The 23,624-nt window shown below is 35.8% G+C and overlaps 1 protein-coding gene across 1 annotated transcript; it reads right to left on the bottom strand.

Annotated features, from left to right (window-relative positions):
• Positions 1–20,719: 20,719 nt before the first annotated feature.
• Positions 20,720–23,547, bottom strand: LOC306637990 (DDB1- and CUL4-associated factor 12-like). Its single transcript, XM_079101006.1, has one exon. It carries the CDS (start codon positions 23,009–23,011, stop codon positions 22,241–22,243), a length of 771 nt encoding a protein of 256 aa, XP_078957132.1. The 5' UTR covers positions 23,012–23,547; the 3' UTR covers positions 20,720–22,240.
• Between the last annotated feature and the right edge of the window lie 77 nt (positions 23,548–23,624).

Raw genomic sequence — 23,624 nt, 5'->3', positions numbered from 1 at the left:
AAAAAACCAAAGGCCAAATGTTTTCTCTGATATAGGGATGCTAATTCACAATAAGGGAGGGTAGCTAGGGAAGAATAGAGTTACTTTAGATTAGGTAGAGGGGAGTAAAGGGAGGGGAGTGGGTATGAGGGTAGGAAGGATAGTAGAATACATATATAACTATACAACCGGTGGAATTCTACATTATGTACAACCAGAAGAGTGAGAAATTATACTCCCATTTATATATGATGTATTGAAGTGCATTCTACTATCATGTATAACTAATTAGAACAAATAAAAAATTTTTAAAAAAAGATAAAACTGAGGCCTTTGGGCCAAAATCAGTCTGCACTTACTTTGTTTAGCCAACAGATTTTTTTCAGGTATTTTGGCTTAGTTGTCATTTTAGTTTTTTTACACTTATTTATTTTTTTACAGAGAAAAGAAACTAAGATCATGTCTCCAGTTTACAGTGAGAAATAACTTTGTTGACTTGTAGGTGCCATAACAGTAGTAATTAGAGATGATGTCTGTCCTAGTGTGGAGTTGTTATAAAATGGTGCAGTCCTCCAAAAGTCAAAACATAGAATTATTATTATGCATCACTTATACTCATTGTATATATCCCAAAGAATTGAAAACAGGAATATTTGTTTTCAGATGTTCATTGCAACATTATTGATATTAACCAAAAGATAGAAGCAATCCAAATGTCCATGAACAGACAAATAGATACCAAAATACTGTAAATGCAGACAATGAAGTTCTGATACATAATACAACATGAATGAACTTTTGAGACATTTGGAGTGAAATAAGTCAGACATAAAAGGTTAGTTTATGATTCCTCATATATAAGGTATCTATAATAATCAAATCATTGAGATAGGAAATAGAGTAGTGGTTATAGGGGTCAAGGGAACGGAGCCAAGGACAGTTACTGCTGAATGGGTATTGTGGTTCTAGAGATAGATAATAGTGATGGCTACACAGCAATGTGTGTATACTTAATGCCTTTGAATACTTGAAAATGATTGAAATGGAGAATTTCATTACATATGTCAATATTGGAGATGGAACCCAGGGCCTCACACATGATAGACAAGAGCTTCACCTCTGAGCTATACCCCATACTTATATTTTATCTCAATAAAAGGAGAATAAAAAAGAATGATAGACTGTGGGTCATGACATTGTCATTTTCAAATGATTTCCAAAAAGTTATGTTGTATAAAAGACTGGCTAATAGGGCTTGGGATGTAGCTCAGTGACAGAGGGTTTGACTACCGTGTCTCAGACTTTGGGCTCCATCCCCAGATCTGGAAAAAAAAAAAAAAAAAAAAGTGTAGTGACACATACTTATAATCCCAGGTACAGAAGATCACAAGTTCAAGGCCACATTGGGCAACTTAGACCATTTCAAAATAAAAAATTTTAAATGGGTATAGCTTAGTGGCAGAGCAACTGCCTAGCATGCACAAGGCCGTGGGTTCAACCCCGAGGACCTCAAAAAATAAAAGTAAAAAAGGCTACAATCACTTTAGAAAGATGAGACAGGAACAACAAAACAATTGCAAGTTTTCTCCCAAGCATAGTAAGAAAAGTCAAAAGTAAAAATTTTCTAATAGTTAAAAAAAAAAGAAAGAAAGAAAGAAAGAAAGAAATGGCAACAGTGGAGGAGGTTTTTTTTTTTTTGTATAATTATTTTCTGGTCTTTTGGTATATGATCTTTACCAAATAAAGGAAGTTTAATTCTCTTAAGTATACTAAGTTTCTTTATGTAACAAATGTTTGGAAGCATTTCTAAAAATATGGCACAAAATTATTCATTTCATATGTCTGGGATCTGACCTATTTCATACTAAGTATTTCCAGGGTTTAAATATCTGAACTTAAAAAAAAAAAAAAAAAAAAGCACAGTGGGCTGGGATTGTAGCTTAGTGGTAGAACACTTGCCTAGCATGTGTGAGGCACTGGGTTTATCCTCAGCGCCACATAAAAATAAATTTAAAAATAAATGTATTGGGCTGGGGAGATAGCTCAGCTGGTAGAGTGCTTGCCTTGCAATCACAAGGCCCTAGGTTGGATCCCCAGCACCGCAATAAATAAATAAATAAATAAATAAATAAATAAATAAATAAATAAATAAATAAATAAATGTACTGTGTTCATCTACAACTAAATTTGTTTTTAAAAAAGCACAGTGATGGACTGGGAATATAGCTCAGTTGGTAGAGTGCTTGCCTCACAAGCACAAAGCCCTGGGTTCAATCCCCAGCACTGCAAAAAAGAAAAGAAAAATACAGTGAATTTTAAAAATATATGTCTTAGGCATATAAAGAATGGTTTATATGGGATATAAAAATATTATAAGAATTAACTTTAACTTTTAAAATCAAGCAAACAAAATCTCATAGTCAATTTCACATAAAAACTTAGAAAAAGTAGAAGGTCTGACCGTTCTTGGCCCACATTTCCACTTGGCAGCAACTGGTAGACCTAAATAAAATCTCTGTACTAAGGCAATTGCCGTCTAGTTCTCCAAAGCTCCTTCCACCACATGTTGTGTTTTCTATCCTGGAACACATGTCATTGGTCACGTATCTAATATGTGCTGTTTACTACATAGTACAAAACTATTTTCTATACTAATATCTTTTCTAAAGGTTAGAAGATAAAATATGTATTCAAAGATCTATGAGTTTCTTTAAAAAAGAAACCTCTTGCCAGACACAGTGGTGTATACCTATAATCCTAGCAACTCAGGAGGCTGAGGCAAGAGGATTGCAAGTTCCAGGCCAGTCTCAGTAAATTAGTTGAGACCTTAAACAAACTTAGACCTTGTTTCAAATTGAAAAAGAAAGTGTTTGGGGATGTAGTAGAGTGTTCCTGAGTTCAATTTCCAATACCAAAAAAAAAAAAAAAAGATTAGAGTTCTCTTGTTCTCTGCTGTTCCCACAGTACCTATAATTGTGACTGTCATATAGTGGGAACTTAGTAATTATTTGCTGATGAATTAATACTGCACCAAGTAAGTGATGTTAATGGCTTGGATTAGAATAGTAAAATCAGAGGCAAAATAAAGGGGCAAGTTTGAATAATATTTGTGAGGTGGAATTGATATAATTTAGAAGAAGCCAATAGTCTGGCATTAGCACCTGCTTCAATTGGTAGTGCAGGGAATGGGTAAAATGATTACATGGGGCAAGGAAAAAGATAAGTACAGTTTTAGACATGTGGCTTCTGAGCTCCCTTTAAGACAGCCAAATGATGTTTCCTTTAGGATATTTGACAGCTAGCATGGTCTAGAGTTTAGAAGAAAGGTTACAGATTTGAGAATTGTTAACATAGGGCCTATGAAACCTTATGGATGAAAAAGACCTTCTAGGGCTTGGGCCATGGAGAAGGAAAATAAGCTGCCAGGGAGATGGGAGAAAACAATTAGAATATGACATAGAAACCATGGAAAGTGTCTCAAGGAAGAGTTCTTGGGATAACAGGTTCAAATGCTGCCTAAAAATTTTGCAACATAGAATGAGAAGTATTGGATTAAACAATAGACCATTTGGGAACTTATTGTGAAATGTGGGAGCTTCAGCTAGATGAAGACTGGCAAGAAATGAGTAGAGGATGAGAAATGAGAGTCAGCAAGTTTAAACATCTTTATGAAATCTGGCTAATGGAAAGACACACAGAACACTCAATACTCGGGTGTGGAGTCCAGGAAAATTTTATTTGTTCTATTTTAACATTTTAAATGCGGATGGAATTATTAGGGAATAAAGCAAAGAAGGATAACAGGATGAACAAAATTCCCGAGACTGAAAGAGGTGGTATTCAGAGGAAGGTGGAAGAATTGGTCTCCTATAGGAAGATGAAATAGTATCTTCATTGTAACAGGAATAAATGAAGAAACTTAGGTGAGAATGGAAGTCAATTCATAAATATAGTGGCTATAATTTGAGTTTTCATTTTCTGTGGAAGAGGTAGTCTGCTGAGTCTCTGGGAAGATTGAAAACGGAGTAAAAGTTTGCTATTCTCAAAGAATAAAGTATAAAAAATTTCACAGGAACAAAGTAGACTGGTAAAAATACAAGGAAAATCACAATGAAAGCAACATTAAGAGAGCTTTTCAAAATAGAGGCAGGAGACCTTTAAGGAAGTAGGATGTGTACATGTCTCAAGTTGCTTCCTAGAATGTGAATTTTGGTAACCTCCACCCTTTTACTGCAGGCATCTGAAAGATCAGGTAATTACATTGTGCCCAGGGACTCAAGATGCTTATGAAGAGGTTATTAAGCTGTCTTATTGACATTTTCAGAGTATGTGCATTCTTTATCTGCTATTGGTCACATAACCCTTGGATCCTTTGTATTCTTTTTCTACTTTAATAGGAGTTTCTCTTTAAATAATTTTGATTACCTTGTGATAATTTAAGAACTTTTTGCCTATTTAAGTTCTTACTTTCCCTGTCTCCTTCAGAACACTGATTCAGAGCTATCAGAAATGCTTTCTTCTGAACTGCAATTTCAAAATCTCAAATAAAGTTCTTTTAACTTTCAGTTCCTGAACATCAATTGATTGACAGTGATTACCTAGTGCTGGGCAGCAGAAAAATGAGAAATTGTTTATTGGGTATGGAGTTAGAGTTTTGCAAGATGAAAGAGTTCTGAAGATCTGTTGTATAATGATGTAAGTATTCTTAACACTACTGAACCATCCACTTAAAAATAGTTAAGATGGTAAATAATGTGTGTATACATACACATTACCACCACAATTACAACAAAATAAAAAATGAAATTTGAGTTGATTAGGGAACAGTGATGATATTAGGTAGTATTGATGGTCCAGTTCAGTCTGGGGATCATGAAATTATAGTGTTACAAGTCCGTTTTTTAAAAAAGTTCTGAAATCTATTACTTTTTTATTTTTGAGGGTGCTAGGGATTGAACCCAGGGCCTTAGCATGCTAAGCATGCATTCTAAAACTGAGTTACACCCCCAGTATTTTTGAAATCTCTTTTATTGGTGAATATTATTTATACAGGATGTAGGTTTCATTGTGCCATATATGTGTGTGTGTGTGTGTGTGTGTGTGTGTAATTTGTTCAATTTCACATCCCTGTTATCTCCCCCACATTCTTTTCCTCCCTTTCTCTGAGGTTTTTCCTTTACCCTGATGATCTCTCTTCTACTTTCACAGCATCTCTTTTTTCCCATTTGTCTCTCTAACTTCTAGATATGAGAGAAAAATCATGATGCTTTTCTCTCTGAATTTGACTTTTTTCCCTCAAAATTATGGTCTCTAATTCCATCCATTCTCCTGCAAATGACATAATTTCCTTTTTATTTATGGCTGAATTACATTATGTATATATACCACCTTTTGTTTCATCTGTTGGTGGACACTAGACTGATTCTGTAATTAGGCTATTTTGAGTTTTACTGTGATAAATATGAGTGTGCATGTATCTCTAAAGTATGCTGACTTTAATTCTTGTGGATAAATACCAAGGAGATGTATAGATTTATCATATGAGAGTTCCATTTTTAGGTTTTTGAGGGACTTCATACTTATTTTCATAGTGACTATACCAATTAACATTCATACCAACAGTATATAAGGGTTCCCTTTCCCCTGCATACTTACCAGCATTTATTGTTATTTGTATTCTTTTTAAAATTTAAAAAATTTTTATTTGTTCTAATTAGTTGTACATGACAGTAGAATGCATTTATATGTTTTGATACATCATACATAAATGTAATGTAATCTCTTATTTTTCTGATTATACATATTGCAGAACCACATCGGTCATGCAGTCATGTACATGAGATAATAATGTCTGTTTCAGTCTACTATCATTTGTTATTTGCATTCTTGATGATTGATGGAATCTCAATGTAATTTTGATTTGTATTTTCCTAATTATTTACAAATGATCTTCACTGTTTTTTTCATATAATTGTTTGCCAGTGGTACTTCTCTTGAGAAGTGTCTTTTCAGTTCCTTAGCCAATTTATCAAATAGGTTATTTCTTTTAATGTTTGAGTATTTTGAGGTCTTCACATATTCTGGCTATTAATCCTGTTGGAAGAGTATCTGGCAAAGATTGTCTCCCATTCTGTACATTCTCTCTTCACATTCTTCTTTTTAAATATTTCTTTTAGTTGTAGATGGACACAATACCTTTATTTTATTTATTTATTTTTATGTGATGCTGAGGTTCAAACCCAGTGCTTCACACATGCTAGGCGAGTGCTCTACCACTGAGCCACAACCCCAGCCCTTTCTTCTTATGCTTAAATGTTTCATTTGCTGAGCTTTTAAATTTGATGCCATCCCATTTATTAACTCTTGGCATTATTTTCTGAGCTTTAGATGTTCTATTGAGAAAATCTTTTCCTGTGCCTATGTGTTGGAATGTTGACCTTGTGTTTTCTGCTAAGAATTGCATAGTTTCTGGTTTGATTCCTGGATTTTGATCCACTTTGAGTGATTTTTGTGCACAGTGAGAGATAGGGTCTAGTCTCATCCTTCTACATGTGGATAACCAGTTTTCCCAGCACTATTTATAAAAAGCCTGTCTTTTCTCCAATGCATGTTTTTGGCACCTTTGTCAAGGATCTGATAAATGTATGGGTGTGGGTTTTCTCTGTCTTCTATTCTGAACCACCCATCTATGTGTCTGTTTTTATGCCAGTACCATGTAATTTTTGTTAATGTAGCATAGTAGTATAATTTGAAGTTGGGTATTGTGATGTTTCCAGCATTGCTTTTTTTGCTTAGAATTTCTTTGGCTACTCTGGGTCTTCTATTCTTCCAAATGAATTTTAGTACTGTTTTTCAAGTTCTGTGAAGAATGTCATTGGTATTTTGATGGGGAATACACTGAATCCTATATTGTTTTTGGTAGTATGGTCAATTTTAACAATGTTAATTCTGCCTATGCATGAACCTGGGATGTCTCTCCATCTTCCTGTGTCTTCTTCAATTTCTTTCTTGGATGTTCTATAGTTTTCATTGCAGAAGTCTTTCACCCCCTTGAATAAATTTATTCCTAGGTATTTTATTTTTCTTGAGTTGATTGTGGATAGAATTGTCTTCCTGATTTCTTTCTTAGTAGATCATTATGGGTGGATAGAAAACTATTTTTGTATGTTGATTTTGTAACCTGCTACTTTGCATTAGGTAGGAGCTCTAGCAGTCTTCTGGTGAAGCTTTTTGGATCTTCTCAGTATAGGATCACATCTGCAGACGGTAATAATTTGACTTCTTCCTTTTGTATTTTTATCCCTCTTATTTCCCTCTTTTGCCTAATAGCTCTGGCTAGAATTTCTAGCACTATATTGAATAGGAGTGCTGAGATAGCCCTTTTTTGTCCCAGATTCTAGAGGAAATGCTTTCAGATTTTCCCCATTCACTGCAATGTTGACTTTGGTTTTGTCACATATAACTTTTATGATGTTGAGGTAGGTTCCTTCTGTCCCTAGTACTTTCAGTATTTTTAACACAAATGGGTGCTGAATTTTTCAGACTTTCTTTGCATCTATTGAAATAACTAAGTGATTTTTGTCTTTAATTTAATTTAATTTAATTTTTAAAAAATTTTTTATATGTTGATAGATCTTTGTTTTATTCATTTATTTATATGTGGTGCTGAGAATCGAACCTAGTGCCTCACACATGCTAGGCAAGTGCTCTACCACTGAGCCACAACCCCAGCCCCTTAATTTTATTTATGTAATGATTGATTTGCATATGTTAAACCATTCTTGCATCCCTGGGATAAAACTAACTTGGTCATGATACACAATTCTTAGTATGTTGTTGAATACAATTTGCTAATATTTTGTTAAATATTTTTACATCTAAGTTCATCAAGGATATTGGTCTGAAGTTTTATTTCCTTGATGTGCCCTATCTGATTTTGATATAAGGGTGTTACTGACTTCATGGAATGGATTTGGAAGTGTTTCAGTCCTTTCTATTTCATGGAATCATTTGAGCATTGGCATTAGTTGTTCTTTAAAGTTTTGGCAGAATTCAGGTAAGCATCCATCTGCACTTGGGCTTTTCTTTCTATCTATCTATCTATCTATCTATCTATCTATCTATCTATCTATCTATTCTAATCAGTTATACATGACAGTAGAATGCATTTTGACACATCATATATAAATGGAGTATAACTTCTCATTCTTCTGGTTGTACATGATGTAGAGTTACGCTGATCATATAATCATATATGCACATAGGGTAATAATGTCTGATTCATTCTACTATCCTTCCTACCACCATACTCCTCCCCTCACTTCACTCCCCTTTGTCTAATTCAAAGTACCTCTATTTTTCCCTAGCCCTCCACCCTCCAGGCTTTTCTTTGTTGGAAATTTTTTGTTGTTGTTTTTACGCCATGTCTATCTAATTACTTGTTATTGGTCTGTTTAGGTTTTCTATAGTCTTTGGTTCAACTTTTGCAGGTCAAATATGTCTAGAAATATATCTATTTCTATTAGATTTTCCAATTTATTGGAGTATAAGTTTTCAAAATAATCCCTAATGATCCCCTGGATTTCTGTGATGTCTGTGGTAATATCTCCATTTTCATCTTTAATTTTAATAGTTTTGGTCTTCCCTTTTTCTTTTGGTTAGTTTGGTTAAGGTCTTGTCTATCTGGTTTATCTTTTGAAAGAATCAACACTCTGTTCCATTGATTTTTTTTTATTATTTTCCTACCCATTTTACTGATCTTGGCTACAAGGTTAATTATTTCCTTCCTTCTGATTTTAGAATGGTTTGTTCTTGTTTTCCTAGGGCTTTGAGCTATATAATTAGTTGCTTATTTGGGATCTTTCTGATTTTCTTATGTAGGCACTCATAGCTATAAACTTTCTTAGAACTGCCTTCATAGTGTCTTACAGTTATGTTGTATCACCTGGCTTATTTGATTCTAAGAATTTTTAAATTTTTTCTCAAATTTATTCTATCATCCACTCATAATTCAGAAGTGTATTTTGTTCAACATCCATGTGTTTATATAGTTTGTGTAGTTTTTTGGGGGTGTTGATTTCTGTTTTTATCCCCTTATGATCTCATAAGATGCAAAGAATTATATCATTTTTCTTATTTGTAAGAGTTGCTTTGTTACCTAAAATATAATCTGTTTTGGAGAAGATTCCTTGAGCAGCTCAGAAAAAATGAACTTGCCTATTTTTGGATCATATAGTATGTAGATATCTGTTGAGCCTTTTGATTTATGATCCATTTGGTCCCAGACTTTCTTTGTTGGAAGGGTTTTTATTATTGCTTCAATCTCATTGATTTTTATTGATCTGTTTAGATTTTCTATATTCCCTTGGTTCAGTTTTGGTAGGTCAAACGTGTCTAAAAATGTATCCAATTCTTCTAGATTTTCCAATTTATTGGAATATATGTTTTCAAAATTGTCTCTAATGACCTGGATTTCAGTTGTGTTTATTACATTTATCCCAATTTTTGTCTCTAATTTTATTACCTTGTGTCTTCTTTCTCTCTTGGTTATTTTGGTTAGGAATTTTATCAATCTTATTAATTATTTCTCAGAACTAACTCTTTGTTTCATTGATCCTTTGCATTGTTATTTGTGTTTCTATTTAATTAATTTTAACTCTAATCTTTATTATTTCTTTCATTTTACTTGTTTAAGATTTTTTTCTTGTTTTTCTAAGACCTTGAGATGCATCATTAGGTATTTATTTGAGAGCTTTCACTTTTTTAAGTGTAGGCACTAAAAACTTTAAACTTTCCTCTTTGAAAGTCTTCTCTGAATCCCAGAGATCCTCGAATGTAGTGTCAATTTTTTTATTCTATGGATTTTTAATTCCTTAATTTCTTTAATGATCAATTCACCACTCCAAAGCATATTGTTTAATCTCCATGTATTTATATAGTTTCTGTAGTTTTCTTGATTCCTAATTCCATAATGATCTGAAAAGATGAATGCGATTTTCTTTTGTATTTACTAATGTTGGCTTTATGATCTAATATACTGTCAATTTTGGAGAAGGTCTGTGATTGGCTGAAAAGAAATTATATTCACCTGATTTTGAAAAACATATTCTTAGGTGTACATTAAGTCCAACTGATTTTGGAAAAGTTTAAATGTTCTATGTCTTTGTTCATTTTCTGTCTTATGAACTGTGTGTTAGTAAAAGTGGTGTATTAAAGTCCCCACTTTAATTACATTGGGGTCTATTAATTTCTTTACATCAAGTAATGTTTTATGAAAGTACGCTGAGACAGACATTATTACCCTATGTACATGTATGATTACATGAATGGTGTGAATCTACATTGTACAACCATAGAAATGAAAAGTTGTACCCCATTTGTATACAATGAATCAAAATGCAATCTGTAAAAATAAAAATTAAAAAAAGCATAAGCATAAAAAAGTTTTATGAAACTGGGTACACCAAAATTTGGAACATAAATATTTACAATGCTGTATCTTCTTGTTGGATTGTTTTATTTACCAGTATTTAATGACCTTGTCTCTTCTAATTTTGACTTCAAGTCTCTTTTGCTGGAGAGTGACTAATCCTCCTTGCATTTGAAATTCACATATATCATTTTCTGCCCTTTAACTTTCATTCTGTGAATGTCTTTGCCTATGAAATGTTTCTTTGTTTTTTAACCCATTTGTTCAGTCTTTCTTTTAATTGAAGAATTAAGATCATTCATATTCAGTATCATTGTAGTGAGTTATGTATTACCTCCTCTAATCTTGTTTTATTCCCAGTGTTTGATTTGTTCTTAATTTTCATTTGTTTATTGATTGTTCTCATATGATTTATTTCCCATGCTCTCTTGCTTCTTTTTTATCTTTGGTGTGTAGCAGTCTTTTGAGTATTTTCTAGAATGATGACTTAGTGATCACTAACTCTTTTAGTTTCGGTTTATCTTGGAAGGTTCTTATTTCTCTTTCAGTTCTAAGGATAGGTTTGCTGGGTATAGTGATCTTGGTTGGCAGTTATATTTTTCAGGGCTTGAAATACATCATTCAAAACCTTCCTGACCTTTAGAGTACCTACTGAGAATTCAGTTATTCTGATTGATTTGCCTTTTTAAGTGACAGCATTTCTCTCTTGTAGCTTTTAAAATTCTTTATTCTAGATTTTTTTGTTCTTTAACTATAATGTGTCACGGAGAGTTTCTTTTCCTTTCTGATCCTGTCTATTCATCTCTTTTGTTATTTGATCTTTCCTCCCTATTTTGCCACAACACTAAGTACTAAGATGTTCAGATACTTTTACATTTACAGGAGGGAAGTGGAATAAAGTTGTCAAAGATATTGGTGTAGGAAAAGAAAAATAATTTTCACTCTTTCTCATGAGTTCTTAGCTGAGACTCCCTGAAAGAAGATATAATACAAGAAAACAAACAAACAGATGTTTAGTAAGATGTGTATTTCCTCTATACATGGGAGATAGCCCAGACAGAGGATTCAATCTCTACAGTGTATCTTTAAAAAAAAAAAGTTAAAACTTCAGGCTTTTGTACTACCACATTCTGGAAAAATAAAAATAAAAAAGAGAAAGATGTGGGGAGTGTCAAGCATAATTTTTTCCTTGAACACATTTCCTCTTCAATCTTTCAACTCCAACTGAAATGAACTTCTTTCTCATGCCTCAAGACCTTTGAATAAGTTCTTTACCTATCACTTTGTTCTCTGCTATAGATTGGACTGTGATTTGAGTCTAAGTGTTGAAATTTAATCCCCTTTGTGAGATATTAAGAAGGTGGAAACTTGGTCCAACTATGGTGTTTAGAGGTGGGACTACTGGGAGGTGATTAGGATTAGATAAAGCCATCAGGGTTGAGCCCCCATCATTGACTACTGGTGGGTCTATAAGAAAGGGGAGAGAGACCAGGACAAAAGCTTAAGCTGCCTGTCACATCATATGGAGATATGATGTCCTGTGCAACTCAGGACTCTACCAGCAAGAAGGCCATCATCATATGTGACCCCTTGACCTGGGACCTTCATAACCATGAGCCAAAATAAACCTCTTTATTTATTTATTTTTATGTGGTGCTGAGAATTGAACCCAGTGCATCACAGATGCTAGGCAAGTGCTCTACCAGTGAGCCACAACCACAGCCCCAAACCTCCTTACTTTAATACTTACCCAGCATGTGGTACTCGGTTATTAGCAATCAAAAACAGACTAATATAGTCTCCTAGCTAACTATTATTATTTCCCCTCAAACTAAGCATCATTTTCTTAGGGAAATACATTCTGAATCCCAAAGTTATTTAACTATCACGTTAGATATTCTGTGGCATCCCCACCCCTTTTTTGGTGCTGGGGATTGAATCTAGGGTCTCATGCATGTTAATCATGTGTTCTAACACTGAACTATACCTTCAGCCCTGACTCCCATTACTTTTTAACACTCTTCAACTTGAAATTTCTTGTTCATTGTGACTTCTATAAGGATAAAGACAATATTGACCTTGTTTGTCATTGTGTCCCCAACTCTTAAAATTGACTAGCACATAGTAGGCACTCAAATATAAGTTAAAAGTATGAGTGACCACACATACACAACCAACAAATTTAAACAAAAGAAAGTAAACTTATAAGGAATGTAGTTAGCTTGTGATATTGTTTTTTATGCTCACGCGTAACTTTATTATGGCATTAATAACATTATAGAAATCAAAGATTAACTTAGAATTTAATTTTTATCAATTATGGCTTTGATGTGTTATTACACAAAACCACTGCTTTTCAAAAGAAAGATCTTCACACTTACTAATACTATAAAATATTAATAATGGAACCGACTTCCTGACTTATCAATAGACTACAAAGTGCTCATGTTCACATTCTAAAAAAAAGGTAAATGATCAAAACTCAAAGCAGAACATAATATTGTGTATGAGCTGGAATTGTTCTTTTCCTTCTTGCATCTGTAGTAGCAATGTTGGAGAGGGTCAAAGAAGTCTTAGGAAATATCCCCATCAAAATGCCAATAACATTCTTCACAGACTAGAAAAAACAGTCCTAAAATTCATTTGGAAGAATAGAAGACCCAGAATAGCCAAAGCAATTCTAAGCAAAAAGAGCAATGCTGAAATATCACAATACCTGACTTCAAATTATACTACAGAGCTATAATAACAAAAACCACATGATACTGGCATAAAAACAGACACATAGACCAATGGTACAGAATAGAAGACACAGAAAAAAACTCATACATCTACAGTCATCTGGTCTTTGACAAAGGTGCCAAAAACATGCATTGGAGAAAAGACAGGCTTTTACAAATAGTGCTGGGAAAACTGGTTATCCGTATGTAGGAGAATGAGATCAGACCCTATCACTCAGCCTGCAAAAAGATCAATTTGAAACGAATAAAAGACCTAGGAATTAGACCAGAAACTATGCAACTCCTAGAAGAAAACATAGGGTCAACACTCCAACATGTAGACACAGGCAAACATTTTCTCAATAGAACCTCTAAAGCTCAGAAAATAATGACAAGAGTTAATAAATATGATGACATCAAATTAAAAACAACTTCTCAGCAAAGGAAATAATCAATAACACGAAGAGAGAATGTACAGAATGAGAAAACTTTGCCAGATACTCTTCCAACAGAGCATTAATATCTAGACTATATAAAGAACAAAAAAACTTCACACTAAAAAATAACCCAATTAATAAATGGCAAATTAATTATACAGACACTTCTCAAAAGAAGAAATACAAACGGTCAACAAATATATGAACATCATTAGCAATTAGGGAAATGCAAATTAAAACCACCCTGAGATTTTATCTTACACCTGTCAGAATGGCAGTTGTCAAGAGTACAAACAACAATAAATGTTGGTGAGGATGTAGGGAAAAGGTACATTCATACATTGCTGGTGGGACTGCAATTTGGTGTAGCCACTATGGAAAGTTGTATGGAGATTCCTCAGAAAACTTTGGATGGAACCATTTGACCCAGTCATTCTACTCCTAGGTTTATACCCAAAGGACTTAAAAATCAGCATACTACAGTGCCACAGCCACATCAATGTTTATAACAGCTCAATTCACAACAGCTAAACTATGGAGCCAACCTAAGTGCCCTTCAACAGATGAATAAAGAAACTGCAGTATATATACACAGTGGAATATTACTCAGCCTTAAAGAATAATGAAATTATGGCATTTGCTGGTAAATGAATGGAACTGGAGAATATTATGCTAAGTGAAATAAGATAATCCCACAGAACCAAAGGCCAAATGTTTTCTCTGATATGCAGAAGCTAATTCATTATAAGGGGAGAAGGGAGAATAGCAGTAGTTTGGACTAGACAGAGGGGAGTGAAGGGAGGGGAGGGACCTGGGGATAGGAATGATAGTAGAATGAATCAAACATTATTACCCTATGTGCATATATGATTACATGATCTGTGTAACTCTACATTATGTGCAACCAGATGAATGAGAAGTTATACTCCATTTATGTATGATGTGTCAAAATACATTCTACTGTCATGTATAACTAATTAGAACAAATAAAAATATATAAAAAATAAAAAAATGAAGAGTACAAGTAATAATAAATGTTGAGAGGATGAGGAGAAAAAGTAGCACTTTTACACTTGGTGGAATTGTAAATTAGTACAAACACTATGGAAACCAGTATGGAGGTACCTCAAAAAACTAGGCATGGAGCCATCATGTGACTCAGCTGTACCACTCCTTGGTATTTATCCTAAAGAATTTATCATTATAGTATAGTGATAGATGCATACCTATGTTTACAGCTGCATAGTTCATAATAGTCAAACTATGGAACCAGCCTAAGTGTCCTTCAGTGAATTAATGGATAAAGAAAATATGGTATATATACACAATGGAGTTTTATTCAGCCATAAATAAGAGTAAAATTTTGTCATTTGCAGGAAAATGGATGGAACTAGAGACCTTTGTATTAAGTAAAATTAGCCAAGCTCAGAAGGTCACGGTTGTATGTTTCCTCTCATATGTGGAAGCTAGAGAGAAAAAAGAAAAAAAAAAAGGTGGGGGTGGGACGTGGGACGGGTATCTCATGAAAACCAAAGGGGGATCAGTAGAGTAGAGGAAAGGAAACACGCGGAGGGAGGAAGGAAGGGGCAAACACTGGTGAAAGATACTGGCCAAATTATATTGTCATATTGTGTGCATGCAGGAACAGTTAACAACAAATTCCACCATTATGTACAACTATAATATACCAATGGGGGAGAAAAAGAGCATAAAGGTTAACAAAACTGAAGGAGAAAATTCTTTCCTTCCTTCTTTTCTTCCCTTCCTTCCTTCCATTATTGTTTTAGTATTAATTACCAAATGACCTATGTTTGTGTATTGTCTACATCCCCATATAGAAAGAAAGTTCCATGAGAGCAGGGACAGGGACTTATTTTATTCACTACTGTTTCTCTAGTTCTTGGAATAGTGCTTGGTGCATAGCAGGCATTTAAATATTACTAAAATTGTAAGGATGTTTTTCAAGGATGTCAGAAAGTAAAAAGCACTTTAAAAGTTATTTAACTATATATATGAATGATGCACATGAATCTTTTGATAAGTGATAGAAGCTGCTTCTATGATTCTAAAGTTAATAAATGTCAAAGGTTTATGACTTGGGACTGGGGTTGTAGCTCAGTGGTAGAGCACTTGCCTAGAATGTGTGAGGCACTGGGTTTGATCCTCAGCACCACATAAAAATAAATAAAAGGCATTGTTATATATAACTAAAACATATTTTTAAAAAGGTTTATGAATTAATCTTAGAAAATATCCTACACATTGCAAAAGTTGTCAGAATCAAAATGGAGTCATTTTAGTCAATGACTCCATTGACTAACAACAACAACAAACAAAGCTGGGAGTTTATGAAGGACTTTTCATGCACACATGCCTATGACAAGAACTATCACAAAAGTCAGCTAGAACCACCGCCTTACACACAGGCCATCACAACTTATACAGAAATTGCAAGGATATCTGTCTGTCCAACCTTGGATGGATGCCACTGTTGTTCCTGCTCCTTGTAACCAATGATTATTATTTCAAAGCAACTTATCTACTCCTCATTTTGTCTTTAAAAACTTCCCTTTGCCTCAGCCTCCTCCAATATGTAATAGTTTACTATGGCACATGTATTCCAATTACAATGTTATTCCCAAATACATTCTCAAGTCTTTGGAGAATTTTTTTATGGTTTTGACATCTCTCTGTATATATGCTTTATCTTTTATGAATCAAGATGATCCATCTCCAGGACCTGGATGGGTAGCCCCAGAAGAATGCATGCTTAGCATGGATGTAGCTCTGGGCTCAATCCCCAGGACTGCAAAAAAAGAAAAGAAAAAAGTTCATCTTTCTCAAGCAAATCAAGATAGCTCATTAAAATAAGAAGGAGAGAAACTGTTTTTATGCTTAATTTTCTAAAGAATGAATTGGAATATGATAGTGTAGGGAGAAAAATATTTTTCCCTTCACAATATAAGTTCTTTGTTGGGATGGACCTCTGTAACAAAAGACAGATGAATAAAAAAAGTTAATTAATGCATGCAGCAGCACACACTACATGGGAGAAGACTCTACAAAAATAATTCAAAATAATGGCTTAGAACTCTGGTTTGTACAGTAACATCTACAAAGAACAACATATTTGTGAAGAAATGAAAGGACAAAGGAGAGGGTTTTAAATTTCCAAAGGTAGAGGGAATATAAATATACGGGAAGACGCTAATGCAGTAAGGTTTGTTTGTAGATTTCCTTTGGCTGATAGGAGTCTAGAGTTGACTCTAATAAAGGAGAATTTATGTCCTTCTTTTTGGCAGAAAAGAGGGAGAGAAGAAAAGAGATTTCCTTCCTTTGTTTTTAGTTTTTTTTTTTTTTTTTTTTTTTTTGGTACTGGGGATTGAACTTAGGGACACTCAACTCCTGAGCCACATCCCCAGCTGCCTTCCTCACTTTTTTTGAGACAGGGTCTTGCTAAATTGCTTAGCGCCTCGCTAAATTGCTGGGGCTGGCTTTAAACTTGTGATCCTCCTGCCTCAACCTCCCAAACTGCTGGGATTATAGGCATGAGATTTACTGCTTCTTCTTCTTCTTCTTTTTCTTTTTCTTTTTTTTTTTGGTGCTAGGGATTAAATCCAGGGGTGCTTAATGTGACACTGAGTCACATCTCCAGTTCTTTTTATATTTTAATAGAGACGGTCTCACTGAGTTATTTAGGGCTTTGCTAAATTGCTGAGGTTGGCTTTGAATTCATGATCATCCTGCCTCCACCTCCTGAGCTGCTGGGATCACAGGCGAGTGCCACCATGCCCAGTTTTTACTGCTTCTTAATTGCCTTCAGCTCAAAACATAATTTTTATGTCAGAGAGGCAAATTTTGGGTTGATATGTTCTGGTTTACTTCAACAGTTTACATTCAAGACTAAGACTGTCAAAGCCAAAAGGGTCCTTATTGATATTTTTTAGCTAATGTGTATCTTTTTTTTTGTCAGTTTTGTCACTGCTGTGACTAAAAACCCTGGCAAGAACTATTTGAGAGGAGGAAAAGTTTATCTTGGGGCTCAAGGTTTCAGAGGTCTCAGTTTATTGACAGTTGGTTCCATTCCTCAGAGCTCAAGGTGAGGCTGAACATCATGGTGGAAAAATGTGGTGGAGGGAAACAGCTCACATGATAATCAGAAAGCACAGAAAGAGAGTCTTCTTGCCAGATACAAAATGTACCTCCCAAAGGCAACCCCAATCACCTACCTTCTCCAGCCACAAACTCTACCCTCTTTCAGTCACCACTCAGTTAATCCCATTAGGGGATTAATTAACTGATTGGATTAAAGCTCTCATAAACCATCATTCTACCTCTGAATGTTCTTGCATTGCCTCACACATGAGCTTTTGGAGGACACCTCACATCCAAACCATAACATGTGCTTTTTAAGTGGAGAAGTTGAGGATTTCAAATGTAAAATGACATACCCAAAGTAACTCATGTAGCTCTAGGAGCTTGGCAGAAGATTAATTTCAACCAGTGATTTAAAAATACACTGTATTTGATTTTTTAGTTCATTCATTTGCTAAAATTTAGTGAGGACATTTGGTAGGCACTTAGTATCCAGAATTAAGTAGTCCAGTCATTTTATATAGATCAAAATAAAAAGAAAAAGAAGGGTATACATAGTCAACCTTCGTACCCTTAGGAGATTAGTTTCAGAACCTCCCTTAGATACCAAATTCCATGGATGCTCAAGCCCTTTATATAAAATGGTATACTATTTGCATATAATCTACACATATCCATATGTGTGTTTGTGTGTGTGTGTATGTTGCTGGGGACTGAAATCAGGCTCTGGTGCATGTTAGGCAAAACATTCTACCACTGAGCTACATTTCCATACTGTCCCATATATTTTATGTATTTATTTATTGGTACAAGGGATTGAACCCAGGGGTGCTTAACCACTGAACCACATCCTCAGTCCTTTTTTGTACTTTATTAGAAACAAGAGTCTTGCAGAGTCGCTTAGGGCCTTGCTAAGTTGCTGAGGCTGGGTTTGAACTTGGGATCCTCCTGCCTCAGCCTCTGTAGTCACTGGGATTACAAGTGTGTGCTCTTGCATCTGGTCCCCCCCATATATTTTACATAATTTATAGATTACTTATAATATCTAATATGATGCAAATAGTTGTTATATTGATTATTTTAGGAATACTGTCTAGAAAAAAAATCTACATGTTTAGTACAGTGGCAACCACCAATGTATTCTGTCTCTATGAATTTGACTACTCAAGGTTATGTGTGATTATCTTTAAGAAGAGGGCAAGTGATGCATTATAATCAAAGATCAAACAATTAGCATATTTTTATTTTCAAGGAATACCTTTACTCTGTAGGATAATAGAATGTTTATATTTAACATTATTTTCCATTTTCACAGATCATTAGAAAGTCTCTGAAAAATAATCTTATAACCTGAGAAGTTAAGGACCAATTCTGCTACAGAGTGATACCATTCTGTAGTAATTATAATCCTTTGGTATATTTAAGAAAAAGACTCTTTTGTATATTCTATTCTATTAAAAGATGGAGTAGTGGAGCATGATGGTGTATGCCTGTAATCCCAGAGACTGGGGAGGCAGAGGCAGGAGGATGGCAAGTTCCAGACCAGCCTCAGCAATTTAGAAAACAAACAAACAAATACCCCCACCAAAAACAAAAATTGGACCTGGGGGATGTAGCTTGCTGCTAAAGTGCCTCTAGGTTAAATCCCTAGTACCAGGAAAAAAAAAAAAAAAAAAGAAAGAAAAGAAAAATATTATACAAAATGAACTCTAATTACAAGTAACAAACTGGCTCAATCTCATCCAAGTTGAAATACTATATTGGTGCAATGTTTCAATCTGAATAATTTGATTAACTTCTAAGAAATTCATTTCTCTTAAATCAACTTCTTACTGCCCAAACAGTAGAATAACTTCACAGAACCTGCCAGGTTGGGTAGAAATGAATTACTCCCACTTACTATTTCCTTTTTTATGTTTTCATCTCTCAGCTCTAGTTCCATCTTTTGCAATGCATGTATTTCCCATAATTTTTGCCAGTCATGTATTTCCTATAATTTTGGCTAATACATTAAGGCAGTTTAAGAAAACTTAAAATTCAGCTATTCTACAGTAAACATGCCCTCACCCTCCAGGCAGGGATGGAATCCAGGGCAAGCTAGGCAAGCACTCTTATCACTGAGCTACACTCCCGATCACACGAAGCAATGTTTTTGTTAAACAGAAATAAACCAGGGTTTAAATGAAATCCTTATAATGAATTTCATTCTCATCAAACCAGGAAATATTTCTGCCTTTGGTCACTCCTGGCACCAAAGCCCAATACTTCAAGGCACTTGAGGGGTTTACCTACACCTTAGTCCTAATTCCTTCTGGGCTATCCTCTTTACTGACCTTGGTAAAATGTTAAACTCAAGTATTTTTGGCTTGGGACATTCCGTAATCATTTTGCCCGATTAGAGCACTTTGCTGAACTTTGTTAAACTTAATGTGATTAAATCATAAACTTCACAAACCATCATTAAAGCTTACACATTTATTTTAAAATTATTCAAATATGTACACTATGGTTAATACTATTAGGACAAATTTCTACACTGACAAACTGTTTCAAAGGATTTCAAAAGTTAGGAGGCTGAAAATACCAGAGGTTGGGTTCACTGAGGACAAGGCCCTTAAATACCATAATAAGAATTTGTAGAAAGCATTCCAGATAACACCTACTTACTTTATTGTCATTTCAGTATTTTTTTATTTTTTTATTTTTTTTTTGCACTGAAATAATATTTATTTTTTCCTTGGCAAAAAGTGCTACATTTTTAAAAACAGAAAGTCTCAAACAATCAAACGCATTACCCGTCACAGAAGAGGGTCTCGCAACAGTACAAAACATCCTACTTAAGAATTTTTTTTTAAATATACAAGTCAGTTTAAAATGATAGAAGTTCTGTGAGAACTAAGAAATCTACAGCCTGTAGTTTTAATAGAAAAAAATTAAGACAAAAGATTATAGCATCCAGCATTTTGCTTAATTCCCTGTATATAGCACCTACTTCTCTAGGTTAGAAGATGAGAATTATAGAACCTGTGGTGTATGCTGCATACCAAGTCAAGGTGGACTTTCTTTTTGCAGCACCCCCACCATTATGAGGAGGGTACTCTTTCCAATTTCCCCACTTACACCGATAGAAGAGAGGGATAAGAAATTGGGGTGCAGGAATAAATATGACTTTTCCTTTCCCCAGGATGGGATTTTGACAGAGAAGCATTGTATGTGCTCAGAAAGAATCTGTGGGTGAGAACAGCGGTTACCTTCAACATGATGCATAAAAAGCAGGGAACAACTGGATATCACAGTCAGTTGCCTGCAAGTTTAAAAACCTCAGACTAAACAGACGGTTCAAGGGAGGAACAGATAAAGTACTAATCACATCGATGCTGCTACATGCACAATGATGCTGGCTACAAGGCCACCCCATCACCATCCCATCACCATCGCAGGGCTGAGCCAACTGAGCAGGAAACGTGGCTTTAATCCTAAGCTTCACTGCATTGAGAAAACAAATATTCCACACATGAAACACTCATTACACACAGATGAACCTACTGCTGACCCTCACCCTCCTGGACTGAACCTAATTTAGAAAACAGCAGGAAAATCCACTGGGGAGATTGAAAGAACAACAAAGGAGAAGTTTCTTAAGCTGAGGGGACTGTGTATGGGATCCTCAGCAGACTTGTGAGCCCAGCCCTAGGCTCCTAAACGCCAGGTGAGGTTGTTTGAGAAGAGAGAAAGGAAAGATGGGATGGAGTTCCCTTTACCAAGTCCTATGTTGTTTTAGGAAAGTTGCCACTGGCTAAGCAGATGGGAGGATGGGAAGAAGTGACACATACATCAGTGTTCTCACTTGGGGGACACAAAGGTAAAAAGAAAGGTAAGCCTGGATCACTTTGGAGTCCTGGCAGAGAAGGCCCCAAGAAGTCTAAAACCTTAACTCAAAGGTGTTCCCTGTGGTAATTTTGTTTTTACTTCCTACAATCATGTTGTTAGACTTTTAAAAAACAAGATACAGATTAGTCCCAAAGCTGGACTCTGTGAATAAATTTTTTTATAAATATTTTAATTACAAGTAATCCTCACTCCAGGTAATTTCAGTGACACACACTACCTACAGGCACACAAGTTCACATGCATTCGCACATACATACGGCTCCCAAACTTTCATAGAAAGTCTGACAGCTACCACATAATTATAAAGGAGCCCAACCTCTGAAGAGTGAAGGGTGAGAATGACTACGTCATTTCAGCCTAAAGAAGACAGAGAGGGAAAGAGTGTGTGTCACTTAAAGAAAAAATACAAATAGGGATTTGCAACATTTGGTTGAGAAGCCAGAGGGAAAAAAAGATAGTTAAATTCTGATTACCAAAAAACAAACAAAACAAAAAACAAACAAAATGAAACAAAAACACCCTTTGATTTCTGTACAGAGCTTCTTCCTATTAAGTGCCTAAACCATGGGCAAAATGGTGTTCCCACGAAAATAGGAGAGCTTCACACAATTGGGGGGAAAAAATCAAAAGAAACAAGGAAACTGAAAGTGGAAGTTAGTGTAAATATGCATTTTGGGAGAGAGTTGTCATTAACTCCAGAGCCCAGCATAGTTCCCATGGAGCCCTGAAGGGAGGGGACCTCCTGCCACAAAGAGTTTCCTTCCGGACGAGTCGTAGCAGTGGGTGTAAACAGCATTGGGGAAGAAATCAATGTCCGAAAAGTAATTCCTCCAGGTTTCATCATGATTCAGCCAGCCTTTGCCAGTAGTTAGTTTTAGATTTTCCCCTGCAAGCCTGGGCTTGGACCCATAATAAGCTGAAAGCTTCTCTTCCAGAAATCTCTGAGCTCGGATGTCATAGAACAGCAGGGAGCCCTGCCCTGTGCCCACAGTGATTATATGTTCATAGAAGCTCACTGACCGGATCCCACTGCCTCGCTCCCTGGAGCAGACAGACTTGACATTATACGATGGTTGTCGTGGATCCAAAAAGGAGACATGAGCTTGAGAGCCCACTGCATACACTGACCATTCACTACCATAGGCCAGGCACACATTCTCTCGGCAATACGGCAGTTTGGTGGAGAGGAGCTTAGATAATGTATTTTCAGCCTTCCAGAGATGAAAGTAGCCATCTAGAGATACTGCTCCCAATTCCTTGTTCTTGTTGTTGAAGGCCAAAGCCCGGACCTTGCAGTTGTCAGGGTTTGTGTCTTCCTTGGAGATGTCCTTTAAGGCCTTGTGAGTGATGTGAGCATACATAGGAACCCTTGACATATTGTGCCTTGCATCACTTTTGGTCAACACATCATCTGTCACTTCCCAGAGTCCCATAGAACCATCACGTGAGCCGTATTGCATTTTGTGCCACACACCACTTGCCTATGATTCAACCATTGAGATGCAAACACTTTATTGAGGGTCCCAAGGTGAAACTCTCTCTCCTTCAGGAGACTGGGAAGTTGCTGTGCTGCATACCCATGCAACACTCGAGAGTAGTTGGTTTCATTCTGTAGCCTGACTTCCCGGTTCTTCAGGTAGTACACCAAGGATCTCTTCACTGGGGGAAGTCTTTTCCTCTTGTGAAGTGAGTGATCCCAGCCAAACTGCGGGCCCTGAGCGTCACTCCCAGCTCCTGGAGAGACAGGCGCTTTCCGCTTCCTGCTTCCTGCTAACTGCTTTCCGGGCCATAGTGGGCAGCGCCGCCGCGGCCCCGCAGCCACATGGGGCGGGGGAAGCGACGGGTAGCAGGAGAGAGGGTCATATACTGGGCCCCGGGGCCGCGCGCTTTAGTGCGCCCGGCCCGGAAAATGGCCCGGACCCGGGGCGGCAGTGGAAAAAAGGGAGGCGGACAGAAGGGAAGGAGGAAGGGAGATTCGGGGTTGGGAAGGGGATTAGGAAGGCTCATTTCAGTATTTTGTTTCTAAAAAGTTGAGATCTTTTATTTTTTTGAGTCTTTTAAAAATGAATTTGA

This window comes from Sciurus vulgaris (genome assembly GCF_902686455.1).
Source record: "Sciurus vulgaris genome assembly, chromosome: 10".
NCBI classification, from domain to species: Eukaryota; Metazoa; Chordata; class Mammalia; order Rodentia; family Sciuridae; genus Sciurus; species Sciurus vulgaris.
Note: the sequence above shows the minus strand (reverse complement) of the source record. Positions and strands in the feature narration are given on the sequence as shown.

Bases quoted from the DNA above. Each gene is read 5' to 3' on its own strand.
- LOC306637990 (XM_079101006.1), bottom strand. From the start codon at position 23,011: ATGCAATACGGCTCACGTGATGGTTCTATGGGACTCTGGGAAGTGACA.